Here is a 9,799-nt window from a genome sequence, read left to right on the forward strand (position 1 = left end):
GCTGGGCAGCAGTGTTGTCGTCCTGGCTTGGGTCAACTGCGCTCGCCCCTTCATATCCTTGATTTCGCTATGTCGGACCGCGGATAGGACATTGATACAAGAATCCTGATACAGTAAAATGGAGGGCCCAGGGTTAGGGTTTGGACCCCCTGGGTGGGCACTTGGGTGCCCCGCATTTAGATTAGATAAGGAAGCATCGCGTGCAGCCTGCAGTGGAATTACTTCCACGGCAGCCATCGCGACACTTCCTTTTTTCACCCAATCTCGTTGTTCTCCCCTATTTCAGATACATACGTATCAGACATCCAGGAAGGCTTTGTAATGCTCCTGAGGATCGATGCTCTCGATGTTCGCCCCGACGCCGCCGTCGTTCCCCACCTGGAGTGTCATGTGTGGCTGAAATGCGATATTTAGCCGAGACCAAGCTCGCTATCTACAGCGACTTTAAGCTCAATAAAAACCTACGATCTATTACAGTCTACTCAACCCAGGAGGAAAAAAGAATTCTACGGTAGGTTAACCTTTTGTGAAAGTCGGGCGGCACTGCCGAGGGACTGCAAGATGGCGGCGGAGGCGCAGCCCCAAATCGTGGTCGAGGTGGCCGGCCAACCACCTTCGCCGAGACGACCGAGCCGCGCGTTGAAACCGAGCGCGGAAGCTCGCGAAGCCATGCAATCGCTCGAGAACGTGGCTACCACGTCGAGGAGAGCGGCGAGCGAGACCACGCGGGCGGTTACGACGCGAGGAGCACGCGCGTCTGGGATTTTATATGGAGCCAACAGCCGGATCGAGACGGGGAAGTCAGGTATACAGATGCTCCTGGAGGCGATCAACGAACAACGAGACGAAATGTACCGAATGATTACCGAGCAGCGAAACACGATTGGCGAACTACGCGAGGTGATTTGCAAGCAGCACGACGCGATTCAAGAACTACATCGCCCAACTTGCAGACACCAGGACCCAGCTTTCTGAAGAACTGAGACAAGCGCGGGATCAGATTGATACCCTTCAACGCCACCCGGTAGCCATGGCTTCGTCCCAACCAAGCGCAAGAGGGTCATACGCCGAAGTCGCTCGCACCCCACCATCAAGCCAGCCAAGCGGTGTGCGCACCCTCTCCTCGCGAAACACGACGCCTTCATCCTTTACCGACACGTTGTTCTGTACGATCGATACATCTAGGGTGGAGGAGAAAGAGAAGGGAAACGTCCAGGTGGCGGACATTAGAAAGGCAATCGAGACAGAGGCCAGGGCACAGGAAAGCATGGGAGACTGGCGTTGCGCTGCGGTTGTGAAGGAGGCCCGAAACCCGGACCGAGTCAGAGTAATTTGCAGGGACGAAGGCGAGGTCCAGCTCGTCAAGGAAGCGGCAGTGAAGATCAGTGTTCCTGGAGTGCGGGTATTGAGAGACCAGTTGTACCCGGTGAGGGTAGACAATGCCAACCGAACAGCGGTCCTCGATGCGGACGGAAACATCCTGCCGGGAGCCGCAGAGGCGCTAGGGACAGAGAACGACGTCAACATTGCGAAGATTGCCTGGCTCAGCAGGAAGGATACAAGCAAGGCCTACGGCTCGATGGTTGTCTACGTGACGAAGGGCAGCGAAGCAAGGCGACTTCTAGACGGGCGTTACTTCCATCTCGCCGGAGAATCCGCTTACACGACCGTTTTCGCGCCCCGGGAAGGCCCAATCCAGTGCTACAGATGCCAGGAGATCGGCCATAAGGCCTTCGCCTGCAAAAAGCCGCAAAGATGCGGAAGGTGTGCGGAACAGGGTCACCACCACAAGACGTGTCAGTCCGTGGTCCTGAAGTGCGTGCTATGCAGAGGACCACACGAGTCATTTAGCAAGAACTGTCGGGTACGCTGGTTGAACAATGGGGCCCAAGACGCTTAAGATCCTTCAGCTCAACGTCCGCAAACGGAGAGAAGTGCAGCAGAGTCTGCTAAACGACGAGGGACTCAAGGACTTCGCAGTGCTGGCCATCTCCGAACCATATGCCAGGCTGATCGAAGGCTCGGTGACGACGGTCCCAATGAGTCATCACAACTGGACGAAGCTTATACCAACGACAAGACGAGAAACCACGTGGTCCAATTCGGAGCATGCTATGGGTACGAAGCGATATAGAGGTCGAGCAAATTCCAGTGCCGTCGGCAGACCTCACCGCAGCACGCATTCGGCTCCCAGATCGGGCAGTGCTGATGGTGTCAGTGTATGTGGAGGGTGGTAGTGACGAAGCACTGGAAGATGCAATGAGGGGAAAATTGACCGACTGATTAGGAGGTTTCGAAACGGAACAGGGACGAGAACGGATATCATCCTGGCGGGCGATTTCAACCGCCACGACCAGCTTTGGGGTAGAGGGACGATGTCTCACCACGGAGACAAGGCGAGGGAGACCGCATCATCAACCCTATGGACGAACACTCCCTCTGCTGCCTCTCTCTATGAGGCACGAAGACGTGGCAGTCAGGCGACATTTGAGAGTCCGATCTGCCTGGTACTATTGGCTGTGTTTTTACAAAAGACCAACTACTCAGATGCGCGATTCACCCCTGCGACCATGGCTCAGACCACAGAGCAATCGAGACAGCTTTTGACACCTCGGTGGAGGACCGTCCCAGTGAGACGAGGTTTCCTTCTTCAAGAACGCGCCCTGGGCGGAAATTAGGACTAGGGTGGCAGCAAACCTCGAACGCATCCCCTGGGACGGCAATGTCCAGCAGCAGACGGACAGGCTCATGGCAGCGGTAACCGAGGCGGTCTACGGCCTGACACCTAAAGCCAAACCCTCACCATACGCCAAGCGGTGGTGGACAACGGACCTGACACGGCTTCGCCAGACATACACGTTTTGGAGAAACCAGGCGAGATCTCGACGTAGGATTGGGCAAACAGCACCAGAGCTCGAACAACGAGCCAGGATGGCAGCCAAAGAGTACCACGACGCCATCCGCAGACAGAAGAGTTCGCATTGGAACGACTTCCTGGCCGATGACGCTAACATCTGGCAAGCAACGAAGTATCTGCAAACCGGCAGCGGCACGATGGGCGATAAGATACCCCCGCTCGTCCGACCCGATGGCTCCATCACGGAGGGTAAAGCAGAACAAGCGCAGGAGTTACTCACCGCCTTCTTCCCACCTTTGTCAGCGAGAATCGAAGACGAGGGCCAACGACCTCAACGGGCGCCGGTACACATGCCAGACCTAACAATGGAGGAGATAGAACAAAAGGTCCTGTCCGCTAAGCCATGGAAGGCGCCCGGGGAAGACGGTCTACCGGCAATGGTATGGAGACAGCTCTGGCCAGTGGTCAAAGACAGGGTGCTCCATTTATTCCGGACGTCGCTTCGAGACGGCGACATCCCCAGCCAGTGGAGGAATGCCAAGATCATCCCATTGAAGAAGCCAGGGAAGAGCGAATACACTCTAGCCAAGTCCTGGAGACCCATCTCGCTGCTCTCCACGCTGGGTAAGATACTGGAGGCAGTCATTGCGGAGCGTTTATCCCATGCTGTGGAGACCTGCGGCCTTCTACCCGCCAACCACTTCGGAGCCAGGAAGAGACGCTCGACCGAACAGGCTCTCCTTCTGCTTCAGGAACACATCTACAAAGCATGGAGAGCTAGGAAGGTGCTCAGTTTGATCAGCTTCGATGTCAAGGGCGCATACAATGGGGTCTTCAAAGACAGGCTTCTCCAGAGGCTCAAGGCAAGAGGGATACCTGAACCCCTGGTCAAGTGGATCGACGCCTTCTGCTCCAAGCGCACAGCGACCATTGCCGTAAACGGGTTCACATCTGGACGGCAAGAGCTGCCCCAAGCGGGTCTTCCGCAAGGATCGCCGCTGTCTCCAGTGTTGTTCCTCTTCTTCAACGCCGACCTAGTGCAGCACAAGATCGACGCGAACGGAGGCGCAATTGCCTTCGTGGACGACTACACTGCCTGGGTAACGGGCCCGTCAGCGGAGTCGAACCGCACTGGAATCCAAGGCTTGGATTCCAAGCTATCATCGACAAAGCCCTTGACTGGGAGAAACGGAGCGGTGCGCAGTTTGAAGGCGAAAAGACAGCCATCATACACTTCACGAGGAACATGGAGCGATTTTCAGAACAACCGTTCTCGGTCAAAGGCGAAGTGGTCAAACCGAAGGAAAGTGCGAAAATCCTAGGTGTCGTGATGGATCGCGAACTCCGCTACAAGCAGCACATTGCTAGGACGGCAGCTAAGGGCCTCGCAGCCGCTCTGGCCCTGAAGAGGCTGAAGATACTTTCCCCGCGGACAGCGAGACAGCTATTTGTTGCGACAGTAGCCCCGGTCATGGACTACGCTGCCAATGTCTGGATGCATGCGTGCGGGGAAAAGGCACTGAGCTGGCTGAACAGGGCGCAGAAAATCGGGGCCCTGGCCATCACGGGAGCCTTTCGAACCGCGGCAACAGCCGTGGTGGAAGCTGAAGCGAGCATCTACCCCGTACGAGAACGACACGCCCAGGCGGCAGCCAGTCTGTGGATCAACATCCACACGCTGCCCGGAACGCATCCCCTTGCCATGAAGAAAGTCCGGAACACCGTACGATTCGTATCTCCGCTGCAGAAAATTGCCCGTGTGGCCGAAGGAGTACGAGTTGACCGGATGGAGACAATCCAGGAATACGCCGTCCCGCCCTGGGCACCTCGCCTACGACCGACGCTCGAAGCCGATCGAGGGAAGGCGGCCGAGATGGTCAACAAAATTTCGGGAATCGTGATCGCAACCAGCTCATCCGTAAAGAAGGGCATTGTTGGCATGGGCGGCCTTGCACGGGATATTCTCTTCAACAGAACTAGCGAGACTGTGACAAACTATGCTGTTGTTCTTGGGACAAGGGAAGAGCAGAACCCATATACAGCAGAGCTAGCAGCCATCGCAATGGCCCTGGAGAAGTTACCGGCTAGCATCTGCCACAGGCACATCACCGTGATCACGAGGAACCAGTCAGCGCTGGCAGCAGTTGGACAGCCGCGGCAGCAATCCGGCCAAAGCATCATACGGCAAATCTACGACTTGGCCAGGCTGCACCGACAAAGAGGGAACTCGGTCAACTTTCTGTGGATACCAGCGGAGATTGACTTCGCACTGGGGTCAGATGCCAAGGCAGCAGCCCAGAGAGCGTCGAAGCAAGGACGCACACCCGACTCCCAAATACCCCAGGCCAAGTCTACCGCGATGAGGCTGGCAATGGAAAGACAACGGGCGACAAGAGTTCTACCTGTAAGCGTGGGCAAGTTCTCAAAGGCCATGGACGCAGCACTACCAGGCAAGCACACGCGCCATCTCTATGACAAGCTGAAGCGAAGGGAGGCCTGCGTATTGGCGCAGCTCCGAACCGGAATGGCGAGACTGAACGGTTTTTTGAGCAGGATTGGGGCGGTCGAGTCAGACCTTTGTGCCTGTGGACAAGCGAGGGAATCAGTGGAACACTTTCTTTTCCGATGCGTGAGATGGACAGCTCTGAGGGAAGACATGCTGCAATGCACAGTGGCAAGACGAGGAAGCCTCTCGTTCTATCTGGGAGGGAAAGCGCCATCAGATACAAGGCATTGGTCACCAGATATGAAGGCAGTCCGGGCGACGATCAAATAGCAATGGCAACAGGAAGGCTGGAGCTGAATGAGGAGGAGAGTCTAGACCAGTCACAGCAGAAGAAGCCGACACTCAACACCACGAGCCTCAACCACGAGCCTTAACCAGCAGGTCCCGCTTTAGCTGCTGAAGATAGGACGCTGAACACTTGGAGAAAGTAGCCTCCAAGCTGATCTGCTAACAACAACCAAGGCAAGAGGTAAATGGTGCAGCGAGAAAGAGGGAAGAAGTAGGGGGCTTGTACGAGTCAAAGGCAAACGGATTTGATCCGGATGTAGTTAGCGTGCTAAGGCCCTATAGGCCCAGTGCCTCCGGGCGACATAAATTCCATTCAATTCCATTCTGTCCACTGTTTGTACGCGCGTGTGTGTGCGTGTGACGACCACTGAGGCTGATCCAGTTAAAGTTAACCCAACCTCGCAATGTCGACTGCTGCACAGAGCAGCTACGCAGCCTCTGTTACAGACGATGCCAACAACTTTGCAGCAGTCTTCCTCCCCCACCCTCGATCTCGACTGCGCACCATCGCGAAGCAGTTCCGATGAAGAGGGTAACGAGGACGAGATTGACCGGTACTACAACATGAAGGTTGGGGGCAACGTCGATCCGGTTGAATTGTGGATCAGTAATAAGGCTCAGTTCCCAAAGCTGTCTCAGATGGCCCTTGACGTTCTCGCTATTCCGGCCATGGCAGCTGACTGCGAGAGGTCCTTTAGCATTGCCAAGCTTACTCTGAGCTCCCAGAGGCATGCAATGAAGTGGGAGACTATCGAGATGCTTCAGATGCTGAAGAACTAGCTTAGGAACGGCGATATCGTCATCATAGGAGTCATGATGGGCAGCAGGCCGGGTTGGGGATCGATTGGGGGGCAGCAGGGTTACGAATAGTTGCATTTGTATGTCAGTTCAGTCCAGTTCAAGGGCCGAGGGAATCAATCAGTTCAGATCAGGAGGGTCTGACTGATCTGACTGATCTGAGAGCAGCGCTGATCCATATCTCTCTCGACGTCTGGACTTCTCCAAATAGGAAGCTGTTCCTTGGGATTTGTGCTCAATTTGTGGATTGCGAAACGGAGAGGCTTTCCAAGGCATTGATCGGACTTCCTTCGATTTCTTCACATCACGCCGACTCTCAATGCAAAGCTCTCTTTTCGGTTCTCAAAGATTATGGGATTTATCAAAAACTCGGCGCAATAATCGGCGATAATGCCTCCTCAAACGACAAGCTTTGTCGATTACTTGGCTCCATTCTTGAGGAGGGAGGGTCAACATGGGTGGCATCAGCTAATCGGATTCGGTGCAATGGCCATGTTATCAACTTGGCAGTTCAAGCCTTTCTCTTCCAAGAACTGAAAGAAGGAATGGAGGAAGAGGATGAAGAAGAGGATCCCCTAGAGAAGAGAAAGATTTCCCTTCGAAACTTTGGCCCTCTTGGCAAGCTTCACAACATTGTCGTTCACACCCGTGGTTCCCCTCGTCGAACTCGGCAGTTTATGGAACTCGCCACTCGCAATGATCCCCCTCGACAATAGCACCAGATGGAATAGCTGGTACGAAATGCTCAAGGCCGCCATTGAGAAGGAGTCAGCTATTGACTCTTACTCAAAAATCTAGTACGATGATCTCCAGAACGACTTCTTATCCCCACAAGACTAAGAAACCCTTCGATCAGTCCTCTCATTCTTGAAGCCATTCTACCGCGCTACCAAGGAGACGGAAGGAGATCTTGCAACCATTGACCGAGTTCTTTTCACCATGGATATTCTGGTTCAGCACTTCAAGAAGAGTCTTGACACTTTCAAAGCGAACACTTTATTTTCTCCTCGGGTTCAAGGGAGCTGGGCAGCCTTCGACAAATACTACCTGAAGACCGAGGACTCGCCATATTACGCAGCGGTCGTATTCTGCACCCTTCTCGGCGAATTGGGTATCTCAAACACAATTGGGATAAGAAGTGGGCGCGACCGGCTGTCCAAGCTGTCAAAACATTATGGGATCACTTCAAGAACCAAGATTTCATCCCATCATTGGCTCCACCTTTGGAAGAAGCAACAGAAGATCTTGACGACGACTACGACATCTTCGCTCGGAATCTCGCGAACTTCCCACGGCCGCACAGCAAAGATGATCTCGAAGAATATACATCGGAACATGCAATCCCTATTGACAAGTCAGCATTGTCCTGGTGGTTGGATTCTCAGCAACGGAAACGTTGGCCAAGGCTCTCACAATTCGCGATCAATATTTTATCAACCCCCTCGGGTCGATATCAAAGATGAGTGTCCCCTTGTTTCGTAATAATGCCTTTTGGATCTCGTTTGGTGAGAACGCAACTGAGAAACGAAGAGAAAATCTGTAAAGCAACGACCCTAATGGGAAAATGGGACGGTCCACAGAGACAACACAGCACACGTGGAACGGAATCTCCCACACCCCCACCAGCAGTAGCCTGGTCCATTGTCTTTTCGCCCAATAAGTATTCAGGAGGTACTTTCAGGATTGGCGGCTTGGCCCCGCCCTTAACAGCCTGACGAGGTCATTGCGGCCAGATTCATTAAAAGCCTGAGTGGTTGCAAATACCCTAGGTTAAAGGTTGGGTGGCGTATAGATGGCTAAGAATGTAGGTACAAGAAATCTCATCAACCCGGGCTCTTCTGGAGCATGTCCTTCCTTCCCCTTGCTCCCTTATCCCCCCTTTTATCGCTCGCTGGCTCCACCCTAACTGCCCCACGATACCGGATGAGAAGCCAAGACTCCCAAGGCGATCAACAACTGACCACAATAATAGAGGACCCAGACGGCATGCTGCATCCAGGCTCGGTGCGGTGAGGTGGGGGGGACCAGAAACCGATCCGCCGCAAGAATGGCGTCCGAGGTTGAGAACATGAGGCTGCCCGAAATGGCCCGCCCGTTTTCCGATGCGAGAGCGGTAAGGGCCATAACAAAAATGGTTACTGAGTAAAGAACAACTGGTGGCCGGAGTGCTGTATCAATACGCGGCATCAACGAAGCAATCATGACAGGGACTAGCAATGACAAGAGTCCTGCAGCCACGGCACGCGAGCCTCCGAGCAAGCTTTTCAACATCACTGCTCGATCCACGCCCCTCCCGAAAAACACAACGATATAGAAAATGTGGGCGACCAAAAAGCTGGCAAGGCCGTAGAGGAATGAGGCGTCGTCGTCCCAGGCAAGGAAGGCATCGCCCACAGACCCCAAAGCCAGCGCCCCGGCCAAGAGCAGGGGACCGCCTTGGAGAACGACCAGAGCAGAGAGTAGAGCTGTAGAGGCCGTTTTGACTGCCATACGTTGGCCGCTCGGCGGAGAGCGGACCATTGTGAGGTAGATGATGCTGGCGCCGACCGAGGAAGTCAATACGGCCGAGGCAGCCGTAAATGGCACCCGTAAAGAAGACATGACCGGTGGGGATGAATATGGATGGCCCAGGTTTTAGGTTTTGCGTACAAAGGAGCAGGAGTAGGAGGGGGGAAACAGTCTCAACCAGTTTGTGGTTTTCATGGACGATGGTTGTAAATTTTGGATCCACAACCGAGGAATAAACCTTTGCCGTTGTCTTGGCATTGCATGTGATAATCAAGGGGAAATGATGAACATGTCAAATTTCATGGTTCGAGAGCATAAAGCCCAGACAACTCCGTATTCTCAACCTGTTTATCTCTTCATAGTCGACTACGGACCTGGCATGGCCGTCCACTTCGTATATCCACCTAACCCTCAGAGACGTCACCGGGTTCGTACTCTCTCCTCCGAATGTAGGACCTCCCCTAGGTATTCACCTAGCCTACTTACTATATATCCTGAATATCGAATTTGACAAGTCAAGGAGCACGCCGTCCTCGTGACCCTCTGAGATCCAACATCCGTACCAAACGTCCATCCAGCCCTCGCGGGTCAAGATATAACAGGCGGACCGCGGCGACGGCCAGGATGGGGTTGCTTGAGAAGCTCGCATCACTCTTGATGAGCATCCTGACAAATACCGACTCGTTGTCCTCAAACTCCCATTCAAGTGTCTCATCCCATACTGGGTCCGTTGCCGCAAGGCTTTCGCCGGTACCGCCAACAGAACCGAGAAATTGGCGAGTCAGGGCGTTCCGTTTGTGATATATTCACGTTTTACGCTTGAACCTTGATCAACTCAGTCC

The 9,799-nt window shown here is 54.1% G+C and overlaps 2 protein-coding genes across 2 annotated transcripts in view; one reads left to right on the plus strand and one right to left on the minus strand.

Annotated features, from left to right (window-relative positions):
* Nucleotides 1–561: 561 nt before the first annotated feature.
* Nucleotides 562–6,431, plus strand: CHGG_08328 (uncharacterized protein; the record flags this gene model as incomplete). Its single annotated transcript, XM_001225983.1, has 6 exons — nt 562–900; nt 968–1,807; nt 1,893–2,219; nt 2,656–4,053; nt 4,110–5,357; nt 6,099–6,431. 6 exons carry the CDS (start codon nt 562–564, stop codon nt 6,429–6,431), a joined length of 4,485 nt encoding a protein of 1,494 aa, XP_001225984.1.
* A 2,930-nt stretch (nt 6,432–9,361) lies between these two features.
* CHGG_08329 (uncharacterized protein) overlaps nt 9,362–9,799 on the minus strand; it is a gene marked incomplete at both ends in the record, with an annotated part of 1,947 nt that continues 1,509 nt past the window's right edge. Inside the window, 2 exons of the mRNA XM_001225984.1 lie at nt 9,362–9,418; nt 9,521–9,652. Of these exons, the coding sequence (XP_001225985.1) occupies nt 9,362–9,418; nt 9,521–9,652 (189 nt within the window). The remainder of the gene's footprint in view (nt 9,419–9,520; nt 9,653–9,799) is intronic.

The sequence above is a fragment of the Chaetomium globosum genome, genomic scaffold (genome assembly GCF_000143365.1).
Source record: "Chaetomium globosum CBS 148.51 scaffold_5 genomic scaffold, whole genome shotgun sequence".
Taxonomy (NCBI): Eukaryota; Fungi; Ascomycota; class Sordariomycetes; order Sordariales; family Chaetomiaceae; genus Chaetomium; species Chaetomium globosum.